This window comes from Polypterus senegalus, chromosome 1 (genome assembly GCF_016835505.1).
Source record: "Polypterus senegalus isolate Bchr_013 chromosome 1, ASM1683550v1, whole genome shotgun sequence".
NCBI classification, from domain to species: domain Eukaryota; kingdom Metazoa; phylum Chordata; class Cladistia; order Polypteriformes; family Polypteridae; genus Polypterus; species Polypterus senegalus.
Genome location: NC_053154.1, coordinates 166,604,012 through 166,619,105, shown reverse-complemented (window position 1 = coordinate 166,619,105; position 15,094 = coordinate 166,604,012). Strand labels below are relative to the sequence as shown.

Sequence of the window (15,094 nt, the reverse complement as noted above, 5' to 3'; positions counted from 1 at the left end):
AATAAAGATAACTAAAGCATGTCGGCCCCATCGGATTCCTCTGAACACAGGACATGGTCCATACCTACCACACGAGGTGCCTACTGCATTTGACCACTTTTCAAACACAATAGTTATACTCCACCAAACTTTTTCTACCCTTCATATTGTAGATTTGTCCTGTCTTCCTCTCACCAGTCAAGCACTTTCCAAACCCTTCTTCCTGAACCCAGAACCAATGGATGGAAGAACTGCTTCTGGTCAAAGCCCAACCATTACTTCTGGGATCATAAACCGCTTAGAAAATTCTTTGGCCTGTACTTCTAGAGCTCCCACTATGAGCTTCAATTGTCACAAAACCCTAATTTTCCCATAAAGAGATGGGCCGCCACCATATCTTTAGAGCATGCATGGGGCCACCTAAATCTTTGCAGGGCTCCTACTTAGTCTTTTATCATTGCTCACAATACCTCATTTAAATTTCTTTCCCTAGCAGTATGTATCCCCGAGGCTTTATTGTGTATAATGGAGCTTTGTGCTCTCTACTACTGGTGGTCCAGAGGCACTAGCAACATCACCATTACCACACTAATATTATGCATTGTGGAAAAGCCTTTGCAATTCTAATTTTGATCAGGTCGTCCATCACATCTCATAAACCAGGGAAAAGGGGTCGTGATGTGCTTTACATATATGGAACACACACAGATTATAATAAATCTTCTAAATGTTTCAAAACGGTTTTACTTCCCTTATAGCTTTGATAAATTTGAGCACTCAATAAATCACAAAAAAAATCTGGCTCTGTGTGCAATATAAACGTACATGCTATGCTGTTTTGCATGTCATGTGATCCCCATAAGTACACACACTGCTTTTCATTTGCCTGCTTTAGCTCAGGTCAATTTACCTTGTAAAGTGGATTAACGCCTGCCCAGGGTAAGTCTCTACTAGCCTTGAGTCAACATTTTGGTTCTGATCACTTGGAAGAACAGACATGTTCAAATTTGTTAGAGAGAGATGGAAATAATGACCAGTAGATGGAAGAACGTTGAAGGGAGCCAAGTGAATTGTGGTCAGTATCAGAGCAACCAAAACAAAATCAGTACACCAAATCCTAAACTCTGAGCCAAAACCTTCACCACATCAAAGTTGCAAAGATTGATTTCATCAGTCCCTAACTAACTCTTGAAAGTTATAGAAATTGATGCAATACTTGGATAATGAGATAATGTGTTTCACCATCTTACATAGGTGGAGCACAATGAACCAATGATAAAATTATTTAGCTTACTAAAATAAACAGGATTTCTAGAAATTGAATAAATAAGATTGGGGGATGTGAAAACTGTAGATTTGTCACGCTTTTCACACTACAGGGTTAAAAACAAGTTGGACGGTTGGCACAAAAGGAGTTTTAAGTGAATGATAATACCTTTTACACATTTAGGCTGCTTTAGGAATTTATTAGCAAATCAGCAGGTCAGGTTTTTTCTATGAATGAAAGGTGAGGCTGATACTCCAAGAAGCTCCACTCTTCGATTTTGCAAGTCAACATCAAATGTATGACTCTTGGGATATCTGTCACATGGTTTCACAGGTGTTGAAATAATTATAAAATTACCAGATCAAATGGTTAACTCTTACATAAGTCATGCCGTCACTCATACAAGTGAGTCAATTTTAAGAAGCTCAGGCGGTGATGTATGTAAGTCTGCAACTAGCTTGGGTGTCTTCTTCATGCTTGCTTGTTAGTTTAGCATGGCTTGCTAAATAATGAATCACATACTGCAAGACACCAGTGGAAATTAAGTAAAAGAGAATCTAAGAAAGATTCCAGGTTGAACTTCTTTACACAAAGAGATGGGGAAATCAGAAAAAAAAACTACCAAGTCATGCAGTTGAAGCTGAAACTTTAACAACCTTTAAACATTACCTGGATGAGAAACTGACACAGTTCAGCAGTTAGCTAACCAAACAAACTCAATGGCCTGAATGTCCATCTTCTTATGTCCTGCTGCAACTTTTAGAAAAAAAAACATCTGGAGATTGAATGGACTGTGATATAACAGAGGTGAAACAGAGTAGCATATGATTAAAATGAATGTGAGATAAACAGCTGAAGTAAGTTAAAAATGAAAACAGGACATTTCTAGAAATCTGGGTTTATACACATTAACCAGCACCCTTACACATTTGTCTTTTTCCAACTCTTACAATTGCCATCTGTGAAGAGAAATGAATAGGACATCAATATAAGTAGGAATGAATGAATCCCACTGAATTATTTCAACGGTTAGACCCATAATCCCTTGGGTTCTACGACTAGAGCTATTACCAGATTAAAGGAAGTTGGTAAGATTTTTGTAGAAACTCTGACATCTAATGGCTATTTACTCTTACTACAATCTTTTCAGCAATAGCAACGTGATTGAAGGATCAGCAAAAAGCTTGAATCCACAACATTTCAGCTTTAGCAGGATATTTGTTTTCCTGTGTGGAGTTTGCATTCATTCCCCATGTTCCTGTGGGTTTTCTGCAGATACTCCGATCTCACAGCACATCCCAGCATCCCCAATCGATTGACAGCTTTGAAATATCTCACTATAAGTGATGGTCGATGCATCATTTGTGTGCCTTGTGATAGTCTACTACCATGTCCAGGGTTGCTTCTTCCTTTGCACCTGATGATGCTGGGGTGAACTTTGCCCTCGAATGCTTTTTAAGATTACAAAGAAATTAAAAACAAACTGTAGAATGATGAATTTCATGTATTGTGCAACTATTACAATCTAACTATGTTAAGATTTCGACTTAAACATGTTTGTTTAATTACAAGTGAATTTTTTCCAATGGCTCTCACCCCTAGTAATGCCAAATATATTGCTGATTTCTGGTTTTGACTTTAAATATGTTCAGGTTCAACAGTTCACAGAAGTGTATCAGTGGGTTCTTTCAGGAATCCAATCTTCACCTATCCAATAGCAATGCTTCCCTTTGATACCCAGAAACATTGATTTTCTTTCTCACTGTCAAGCTCTGCACACCAAGCATTTCTAAGCATATCTAAGACATATGACAAATCATTACGTGAGAACTGTTCATCCCACCTCAGAGGTCTCATTTCTCATCTGCTCTTTTAGACTTTTCTAATGCCACTGTGTTCTTCTCTAGGCCATGTTTGAGCTGCTTACCTCAGAGGCTTCCTACTACAAGAGTGTGGAGCTGCTTGTGACCCACTTCATGGAGAACAAAGATCTGAAAAAGTGCCTCAGCCAATCTGATATGCACTTTATGTTCTCTAACATTCTGGATGTCATGAAGGTCAGCGAAAGGTAGGATGTGTTCTTGTGGACCTGCAGCGAGTATATGTTGGGTTTAATAGTTAATTCAGTATTTCTCTTCAATGAAGTTTATTTTAAATATATTTACATGCCAGCACATTTTATCGATCACTGCTTTAGTAAGTGGTGATATGTTTTTGCAATGTAACATCTCCTGTCCTGGCAGCTGCCACATCATTTCTTTCTTGGGCCTTAATGATTAACATTCAGATTCTTGACCATGTCTATTGGACTTGATCTGCAAAAGGGCCCATGGCGATCTGCATAAGCATTTCAATTTAGTCAGTCTGCAGCACTTCTAAGCAGAGCTGTGACCCGTCATTTGCGCGATAGACATATGCGAGCCGACAAAATAGCGGCGATTAAAACGCGCCATCAAAATCGTGCTAACAAAATCGCCCCGACAAAATCGCGAAAGTTTCATTAAATATGAATTACTAGTTTAAAGCATATATAATAATGTTTATTTTAGAAGTCAATATTATGAGACGCGGCATGCCATCAGCACAGCACGCAGATAGTCCTTAAGATCACGCCCTGCCACTCTCTTGGCCTCTCTCACGATTTTGTCTGCGCACATTTGTCGAAAACCAGTTAGCGGGTTTGTTGACACTCATTTGTCTATCGCGCCTTTGTCGATGAACCAAGCAGAGCTGCCTACAGGATGTATCATTGGAGAGAAAGCAAAAATGTCAAACTGAATAGTGGCACAGGCAATTCATTAACAGTAAGAACAGATAACCTTCTCCTAAACAGCCTGTAGGCTAAACTCCATGAGACTGTAACTCTAGCAAATTGTATGAGTACAGTCATGATATATCAGATTCATCACCTGAACACATGTTCAACCTGTTTTTTCCTATTTTTTTCTTACTATTTTATCTGTCTGGTAGTTTCCTGCTGTTGTCTATTCTTGCCAAATGGCCCTCAAGAGTCACTAGTACGTTACTGCAAGTTTCATGTTTTTGAGAAAAGAAGAGTCCAACTGACCTGATTAATAATATTGTAGCTAGGGGAAAACTTAAAGTCAATTTTAAAGCAATACAAGAGAGGTAAGAAGAACAGAGTCAAGAGAGTGAGGATATATATATATATAATGCCATGGGAAAGCACTTTTTCCTGGCTCCCCAGAGCATAGCACAGTACAGCACCAAAGTATGCAAAGTCTTTTCTTTCCTTCCTTTTCCTAGTCCTTCTGCCTCTACTCCTCTTTCAGCCAGTTTCATCTTTCTACCTCCTGACTCTGGCCTTTAGAGTAGCGGCCACTGGCTCCTTTTATAGGGTACCCAGAAGTGCTCCAGGTGGTTGATGACCTTCTTCCAGCAGCACTTCCAGGTTTGGCAGAAGTGCTGCAAACAAGGGCTCAGCAAACGTGGCCCCATGGCCGAGTCAAGTGCCCCAGCAGGATTGAGCCTCTATGCTCCAAACCCGTGGCCCTGCTGTAAGCCGTTAGGCCTACCCTCTAGAGTTCCCAGGAAGTGTCCTAAATAAACTCTCTCTCCCAGTCCTTCCAGTACAAAGGTATCCCTTATTAAAATATCAACACTCCAAAGCTGTATGATTTGATAGGGATAGATTTCTCAATACTTCTTTTCCACCATGTTGTTACGTCTGCAGTTCTTGCTTCATCTCATATCCTTTCCAGCATCTTCTAAATCCTCCTTGTTCAACCCACTGCACTTCAGCAGCTATCTGCACATCCTCTGACATACAATTTATCCATGAGCTCACAGGCAGATTGGTTATGATGTGAACATTGAAAACCACTGTCAAGAAATACGACCACATAACTCTGAGCACCCGCTATTGGTTTGTATCATTCATCCATTAAGCTCAGCCAGTTCTGTCTTCTCGACTTGGTGTCACCTCATTTTATCCCATCTTACCTTTGTCTTTTGGATGTCCCATTCTGTTAACTTCACTATGTACTTCTTGGCCCATCAAATGTCAATGTAACATCACTGACTGATATCCATTTTGCTTTATGATGCCATATTTAATGGAAAGTACTGCACAGAGAACGTCTATTGAGCTCTGTTTGTTTTTTTCTTTTTCAGATTTTTATTAGATCTGGAGCAGCGTTTTGAAGAGAATTTTATCATATCAGATGTCTGTGACATTGTCTACCACCACGCCTTCACATACTTTCATGAATTTGTAAATTATGTATCAAATCAAACGTACCAAGACAGGGCCTACAGAAGAATATGGTGAGAAGCAATGAAACACGGAAGCCAGAACACTCCACTCTATTGTTAATTTCCATTATTTTAAGATATGATGATTAATGATCATATTTTATTTTTAGCAGTGTACATTAAATGAAGATACATGATGATGTTCATTAGACATTTTATCAAACATGTCAAGCTACAAAGAGTTATTAAAACCTAAAGAGGATAGCAATGACACCTTATACAGCACATTGATTTTTAACTAGGATGTAGAATGTGCTTTTACTTCCCTCAGTTTGTTTCATTCCATCATCCAAAGAAATACTGACAGAAGTAAAAGCATCTCCATATTGTCCCAGTTAAAATTAGTGTGGTCTGGAGATGTCTCTTCCTAACAATATTATGGCCACCACTTGACTAACACTGTAGCTACTCATATCTCACATTAGACATAAAGCAATGCATATTCATCTATAGCTTACACTCTTTTGTTATAGCGTCCTCTAGGGTTATCTATGGGAACTCACCTATTGGTTAAGATGTACGAGGTGTGATTTAATTCCCAGAATGGCCGTGTACTGTCACCCATGACGTAATGGTATCGAAATCACATGAGTATTCGTGTTTGAACATGTTTGAACTTATACATGAGAAAACTGCAAGATGATAGAGCCAGTTGTTATTTAGCTATTGGGAAGGTATTCGATGTCTGCGTGTACACTTTGGCGTAAAAATGGGTGATTGAAATTTAGAGCAAAGTACGAATATTAATATTAAACTTTTTGTGAAAATCGGCAAATGCGCTACTGAAACACTACAGCTGCTGCAAGTGACATATGGTGAAGATGTTATGAAAAAGTCGATGGTGTGTGAGTGGCATAAGAGGTTCAAAGATGGGAGAGAAGATGTGAGGGATGACCCCAGAAGCAGACAGCCAAAAACAACAATGATGGACATTAATATTGAAAATGAGTTCCAGGCCTGCTTCCAGAAATGGGAACACCGTTTAAGTCAGTGTATAGATGCACAAGGGGAGTACTTTGAAGATGTCAGTAGTCACTAGTGTAGAGTTCCACATGTACATTATTTAAAGGTGCATTCCAGGAATGAAATTGCCACATCTCATAATAATTTCCTTATTTCTCAAAAGAAGGACAGTCTGTCCGTTCATCCATATTTTTAAACAGTTAATACAATTCAGATTCACAGAATCCAGATTAGGAATGAACCCTGGACAGGATGTCAGTGCATCACAGGACACTGTCACTCACATACCAACACTCACTCACGCAGAGCCAGTCATTCAGTCTAATGTGTACTTCTTTGGGATATGGCAAGAACATGAAGTGTCCAGAGGAAACACAAAATGGGCATAAAAGAAAAGTTTATGCAAAGAATGATCAGGGACTTCCACCTAGGTTCCTGGAGCAGTGAGGATGTCAGAAGGATAATACTCAGTTTAATTTACCACGTACACTCCTACTAACTAGACAATGTAAAAGATAAGTAAGAGAGCTTGGGCATGACTACATTTAAAAGGGGATTTAGATGTGTTAATAGTATGGGTGCTGATCCCAGTAGCTTTTGTAATTTAACGTCATTGTTTTGTGTTTATTCAGTGAGGAAAACACAACTTTCAAGGATGTGATAGCTCAGCTTGAGAGAGACTCCAAATGCAAAGGACTGCCTTTCACTTCCTTTCTCATCCTTCCCTTTCAGAGGATTATCAAACTCAAGCTGCTTGTTCAGGTAAAGCAATGAGATGGCAGGCTGAGTAGATGGATTAGGATCTGGGCTACAACTATCTTGGCATTTGTATTCTTTGATATCTTTCAGAACTTTGAGATTGTGCAGTCTGCATTAACTGAGTGAATTGTTCAACATATTCATAAATAGTTCAGTCCTAAATGGTGGGGCAAACAACAGAGTGGTGCACCACGGGCTCCCCAGAAGTGAATGAGGCAAATAAAAGAAAAGGCAAAAGAAAATGAAGAGTGGGAGCCAAATGTGGGAAAGGCTTGTGTATTGATCCTCTGTTAGTTAATGTCACTGCCGCAAACTGACTATTGTACTATGGTGAGTGTGAGTTGTGATCTAGAGACAAACAAGCAATTCAATGGATTGTGGACTCAACTGGGGTGACACTATTCTTTATATGGGTCACCACTGTTTGTACTGGGAGGAAACAGACAGAGGACTCTTCTGGTTGAAGCCACACTCCTTCCCAGTGCTCAATTTCAATCATTTTAAAGATGTGGAGAAAATACGGTAATGTGTCTTTAGTGTGTCTTTGTATGAAAAATATACCATAGTTTAAAAAAAATGCAGTGCACCGTATTCATAAAATTCAAAAAACGTATTAATTAAACAAACGAATAACAAAAAATAGCAAAACAAAGCCAAAAAGGGGCAAAAGGATATACCTAAAAGGGCAATCCAAGGCAAACAAGTCCAATTCCAAAATCCAATAGGAAAATTCAATAACCAGTAACAAAATTTTAGTAAACTAGAAAATCCAGCACAATACTCAGAGCAAGATCTTTACTCCAAAACTCTAATGATACTCTACTAGGACCATCTCCTCAACCTCAGTGTGAAGACTGAAGGCAGTCGTTCAGTAGTGATGTCATGATGGCCCTGCCTCCTGAAGTTCCATCCATGAAACACAAGGGATACATTCAAACAAATTAAACATGTGATACATAAATTCGAAATAATGAATATTATGAAAACAACAAGAAGAATAGTTATAAGAACAATAGAAATTTAATAATGACATTTAATAACAAACAGGAAACAAACCCTGACTATAATATCACAGTTTCAAATTTCTCATTTGCAAAATCACTTGCAAACTGAATTTTAGTGTCAGTTTCATGAAAATGTAAGTGAATTGAAACTTGCTTGTCTTGTTCATTACTAATGATCACATTCAAGACAGGCTCAACAAACAAAAATCTTTGGCCAGTCTAAGTGTGCTGGATGTTCCCTGCCTTTTTTAACTTTGCACATCTTTCATAATCAGCACAGTACAGCATTTATCAATGCGATGTCACAGCTCTCACATAGATTGTTGGAACAAAATAAGGATAAAAGGCTATGGCTATCAGAAGAACTAAAACCAATCAGCAAGTAGCAGAATGGAAATGTTCTCTTCTGTTAGAGAACTTGCTCAAATAAAAGACAATGCCAATGGAGGTATTATACCCATAATCTTCCTTTTTTTACTTTGGGATCCAGTTAAACATGTGTGCTTGGAAAGCCACGTGCAGGAAAATTAATGACTGTAAGACATAGTGATGAGCAAAACAGCAAAGTTTCATTTCACAAAATTGCTCATAAAATTAATTTTGCATGTGATTACAAAAACTGAAACAATGTAAAATGAGGTTTTGGATGTTTTAAAATTTTTCTCCTTGAAGGTCAGTCTGCAGTCAAAACTGCTGTCTCCTTCCTCGGTTGCCATTTAACACCTCCCTGATCTTTTCGTCCCCTTCTATGTGGCTCTCTGTGCTCTTATCTGCCAGCCTGCACATTCAAACCACCAGTTTTGTTCCACACAGCTCATTGGGGTATCTGCACTCACTTTCCCAACTGAAGTAGCTGATCCAAGTCAGAATCCTTCTGTTGACTCACCGGGAGCAACATTTGCAGGCCAATGGATTGTAGGAGCAGAGAAGTGAATCTAAAGTGCTTGCACGTAAATGCTTTCTAGCTGTGCCAAACTTTCTACTGATTGTGACAGAATACATTTTGCCATGCTTTTGCATATGGTTTCAAAGATCGAAGATAACATGAATTTATGTACAGTATATGCTAATAACACAAATATTTTTGTGGTAAAACACTACTTTGAATTTTTTTTCAAAGCAAAGCTTAAATTGCAAATTAAATTTTGTACAAATCATTGTGCTCGTCACTATTGAGACTCAGGGATGTGATTGAAAGTAAACAACTATCCTGATGGAAGAATCAATCAATCAATCAACATTTATTTATATAGCACATATTCATACAAAAAAATGTAGCTCAAAGTGCTTTACAAAATGAATAGAAAAATAGAAGACACAATAAAAAATAAACATAAGTCAACATTAATTAACATAGAATAAGAGTAAGGTCCGATGGCCAGGGTGGACAGAAAAAACAAAAAAACTCCAAAAGCTGGAGAAAAAAATAAAATCTGTAGGGGTTCCAGACCAAGAGACCGCCCAGTCCCCTCTGGGCATTCTACCTAACATAAATCATCATATTTTCATGGAAGGACCTGATGATGATGGTCACGTAGACTTCTGGCTTTCAGTCCATCATTGTTGGAGCATCATGATGCTTTGAGTAGGTGGTGGTGGCGCAGGCCGCCACCACAAAGAAACCGGAAAAAGAAACAGAAGAGAGAGTAGGGGTCAGTACGGATTTTAGAGCCACCATGAATAGTTATTATGAAGAATTGAACATACAGAGTATCAGGATTATGTTAAAGTGAAGAAGTCTGCTGTTTAGTGGTATCTTCTATTTTAGAGTTTAGAAAGCACTGAACTAAAATTAAAAGAGCTACTTTTTAAACTTTCTGTAACTTTGTAAAATTGAACATGGAATCTGAAGTGCTTCAAATATCACAGGACACCACACTGAAAATAACCCTTTTTGCCCAATTTATGGTTGAAAGAAATCAAAGCAATTCCACCAGCATCAAGAGTTGACAGGATGCAACTTTGGATGGGAGGGTAGTCACACTCACACACCCACCCTTAATCATACAGTCCAGCTTATTATCACAAGTTAACACATCTGCACATCACTAAGTTGGGTTACATAGCTGCTGGAAAAAGCACCAACGTCACATCAACAGTGTTCAAAGCCATAACTCTGGAGCTGTGAGGCCTTTGTTGTTTTGTTCTTTTACCTAAAAGAGAAAGAAAAAAAACATCAAAAACCTGACCACAAATTAATTAAACTTTGAATAGACTTATTAACACTAGAATTACCAGAGCCTACGGAAAACCTCAACTTAAATCTGTTCGCATCTCTCCGTCGGCGTCTTTTGTCCTGTAAAGCAGCCTGGTATCCCATCCCCCCACCGCCTTAGAACGTGCACAAAGTTCTCCCAGCTCATGCCTTGACTGCTTATCTGGGAGTGAAGTGCTAGAGAGCTTTGTGCACTTTCTAAGGCGGTCAAAGGATGGAATAGTAGGCTACTCGCTGCTTGTCTTTATCGGCACATTTACAGGACAAAAGACGCTGGCGGAAAGGTGCGAACAGATTTAAGGTGGGCCAAAACTTTAAAATCCACAATCCTAAACAAAATGCAGAATTTGAGAACTGCAATTAACAGAGATGGAGACAAGTCGCATATGATCAAGTCTAAGCAAGTTTCAAGTGTTAACCATCAAGTCTCGAGTCAAGTCTCAAGTCACAGTTAAGACAAATCAAGCAAGTCAAGTCAAGTCAAGGGTTCACCCTAAGCAAGTCAAGTCGAGTCCTGATAAGTTTCAAGCCAAGTCAAGTCAAGTTGCAGTACTAAAACAAACAGAGGTTAAATTTTCGATATGTTTATTTTTGCACAGAAAAATTTTTACATAAAAGATGAACTTATATACATATATTATGTATCTTATTTGCATTGCTATATTTAAATTATATGCATATCTGTGCTACATTAATATCTGAAAATAAAATTGTGTTGCTTACACAAAATGTTTAAAACTAAGAAATCCAGTCTAAAATGTATAATGCAATTCAATCTGAAAGGATTAGTTTACTTTAACAACAACAATGTACAGATAATGTACTCACCCCCTTGTCATCCAATATGTTCATGTCTTTCTTTCCTCAGTCATAAAGAAATTGTTTTTTTTTTGTTTTGAGGAAAACATTTCAGGATTTCTGTCTATATATAATGGATATGTATGGCGCCCCAAGTTTGAACTTCCAAAATGCAGTTTAAATGCAGCTTCAGAAAGCCCGAAATGATTGGTTATTTTCCAAACAAATTGACAATTTATATACTTTTTAGCCTCAAATGCTGGTCTTGTCTCCTCTGTGCAGTCTGTGTGATTCGGGTAAATACAGTTAATAGATGTCAAAAACAACAATCTCTTTTATATCTTTAATGTCAAAAACATCCTGCAATGCTGTTTTACCTTTTTTGTAAAGGGCATTTGAGCTTCTATACATGTTAACTGTGTAAACACTGTGTCTGCACTTTTGCTGCAATCCAAGACTGTATTTTCCCGAATCACACAGACTGTGCAGAGACAACACAAGACCAGCATTTGAGGTTAAAAAGTATATAAATTGTCCATTTGTTTAGAAAATAACCGATTGTTTCACTAGATAAGACTCCTCCTCCTCGGCTGGAATCGTTTAGAGTCTTCTAAAGCTGCATTTAAACTGCATTTTGGAAATTCAAACTTCGGGGTGCCATACATATCCATTATATAGAGAGAAATCCTGAAATGTTTTCCTCAAAAAAACAATTTCTTAATGATCGAGGAAATGTTTTATATATGATGCTTTAATACTTATGCTGTCCATTATAAGGCACAGTAGGGGATTTATCCACTCTTTTTAATCTAACGTTAGTGATGAATCTCGTTAATTAAAATGAACGGATCTTTTTCATTTCAGCAGAATATAAATATAATGTATGTTAATATAGCCCAGTGATTAAGTTATGAAGCTTAATCGTCATCTCTGCGGTGGACGCGCAATATACACGTTTCATACATAATATATAATCTGATATATTTGTTTTCTATTTGAACTGGTTTCATTGTTATACAGCACACAACATTTTGTTGTTATTGTGAGTGTACACAAAAAAATTATAGACACTTAACGTAACCGATTCGAACGATGAAATTATTCTTGTCTGTATGACCAAAAAGTTTTGAACGAGTTATTGAAGGAGAAGTGATTGCACTGACGCTTTCATCTTAGATTTTCATGCAGTATAACGTTACACGAGCTGCCATTCAACTAACCACACGCAGTCAGTCCATACAAACGCTTGAAAATGTGCACATTTAATATAAACATTATAGTTTACATGTAATATCGAGAAGCCCTTTCATTTCAAGTTGCACTCAACATTAAAATGTGGCTACGCCACTGGTAACGTTATAGCGTTTTATTTATGAGATGATCATCACATTTCTGATAAAAAAACATGCAACCAAGGCCAAATTATGACAAACAGAAAAGATTAATTTAATTAATTAGTAATCATTTTATTAAATTGACTATAAAGAATTCGACTTTCTTACCTTTCCTTGTGGTTTTTGAAGTACCGGATGAAATTTGATGTTGTGGTTGTCATGTCTGATACTCTCGCGTTGCATTCTCTGCATCTGGCAAATCTTTTTTTTGTTAGTACAGTCTAGTTCAAAGTCCTTATAGCCAAACGTGACTATATGAGGAGCTCGACTATTGTCTGCCATGTTTGGCGCGGTTTGAGTTGTGCAGCGTTCTTCTTCTTCTTCTTCTTGGTAACGTTAAGAGTTGTGCAGCGTTAAGGCAGGCCAATTATGGTGCTGCTGAGTCATAAATATTTTATTAAATTATTTTATTTTATTAAACGAATTATATTTAAAAGTTCAAGTCATTGTCGAGTCTTCCACTTTAAGTCAAGTCTCAAGTCACTTACTCTCAAGTCAAAGTCAAATCAAGTCATTTTCCTCTCAAGTCAAAGTCAAGTTAAGTCATTTTCTTACTTCAATCAAGCAAGTCTCAAGTCCTGAAAATTGTGACTTGAGTCTAACTCGAGTCCCCCATCTCTGGAAATTAATAATCCAATAATAACAAAGTAGAACATCCAAGACCATTGAATGAACTAACAATGGTAAAAAACTGAAAATACGAAAATCCAAAGCTAAATGGTCAAAGTGAGAACTAAACTTGCAAAGAAAGAACACAAAAGGGAATAGAAGAAAACAACTGAGAGCAAATGCCACCACACTGAACCAGTGGAAGCTTGGAGATTTTATCATCCTGATTGTAGTGCCTGACGACTGTTACCTAGTTAGGATTCTTGTCCCTCACCTTAAGTGCAAAATATTTAAAAACAAAGAAGACAATTAATTAGACACATTGAAGAAACTAAGAGTAAATAATAAACAATTAAGAACAATTTACAGAAATAAAACTCAAATAGAACATAGGAAACAGAAGAGAACTAATACTAATGAATCATTAATCAAAACTTGGAGGTGAGAGCCATTTGAAATCACGACAGTAGTGTTAACCATTCTGCAGCCCCATTAATCAGACATCTTCAGATAAGGGACATATTTATGAAAGTAAAGTGGGAGCCCCAGGCCTATTTCCCACTATATTAGGTCTGTGTTTTATATTGTGCCCTCCCTAAATAATGCTGAATTGAGGTCAGTGGTTAAGGTAATGTTAGGCTTTGTTTATCTTCTTCTAGCCTTTGAGTACTTATCCCAGTAGAGTAAGCAAACAGATAAAAACAAGACAATACAGACTCTGTGCCACGTTGTTCCTCCAGGTGAGCTCTTACCTCAAATCTCCTGATGTTGATGTTCTCTTGAAATCCCCTCCTGCCTTTGGCTTGGCTCCTAATCCATACATCTTCTTGCTAATCATGACCACCACCACTGTACACTTCATGCCTTACTGTGCAGTACCTCAGTTACATTGCAGTGAATTCAAGCACTCTGAGACTGAATAATCCATGTTTGTGTGTCTTTTGTAGAACATCCTGAAGAATGTTGAGGAGGGCTCAGAAAGAGAGGCCAATGCAGTCAAAGCACTAGCAGAGCTAGAAAAGGTAAAGTCACATCTTTGGCAACACATACATTGATTGTCATTCATCTAATTCTTCAGAACTTGAGATCAGCAGACGTTAAAACATTACATGATTAATGCATTACTGTTTATTAGCCAATATTCACTTTATATATTTTATTAAGAAGTACATGATGACGACACATTTAAATTGTAAAAATGCACACAATAAGAATATTTCTTTCCCAGATTAAATATCAGATAAAAGAAAAGGAAACTTGTTATTTTCCAAAAAAAAAAGAAATCAAACATTTTTGCTTTTGAAAAGCTATGAATCCTGCTCTTGGTGATTACAGTATGTCTTTATGCCTCTTTAATTCTAAATTTCATTCTTCACAAACTATCACTACAGTACATTCAGAATACAGTAAGATAACAAATAAGATACGATATAAGGCCAAAAGTTTGTGGCCAGTTGATCATCACACCTATATGAGCTTGGTGGACATCCCAAAATAACCTCAGATGTTTTGGGAAGGCTTTCCTAAAGGCAGTGTGTCAGTGGAAAGTTGTGACCATTCAGCCATAAGAGCAATTTTGTGGTCAAATACTGATGTTAGATGAGAAGACCTGGCTCACAAGGGTTAAGGTCATTGTTCTGTCCAGGCCACTTGAGTTCCCCCATGTCTTCATCGTCCCTTTGGGACCTAGCATAGTCATTCTAGGCCTCCCCCAAACTATTGCCACAAAATTAGAAGTGCACGATTGTCTGAATTGTTTTTGTATGGCTATAGAATTAACAAAAAAAAATCATCCTTCCTCCACCATACTTTACAGTAGTTACTATACATT

General features: G+C 37.6%; 1 protein-coding gene across 2 annotated transcripts in view; it reads left to right on the top strand.

The window, feature by feature from the left end:
* Positions 1 to 15,094, top strand: part of ngef (neuronal guanine nucleotide exchange factor) — a 112,177-nt gene that overhangs the window by 75,848 nt on the left and 21,235 nt on the right. Inside the window, exons 7-10 of one of the 2 annotated variants that reach the window (XM_039762301.1) lie at positions 3,154 to 3,314; positions 5,381 to 5,533; positions 7,117 to 7,246; positions 14,211 to 14,285. In XM_039762301.1, coding sequence (XP_039618235.1) covers positions 3,154 to 3,314; positions 5,381 to 5,533; positions 7,117 to 7,246; positions 14,211 to 14,285 — 519 coding nt within the window. The remainder of the gene's footprint in view (positions 1 to 3,153; positions 3,315 to 5,380; positions 5,534 to 7,116; positions 7,247 to 14,210; positions 14,286 to 15,094) is intronic. The other variant, XM_039762307.1, reaches the window with a different exon arrangement.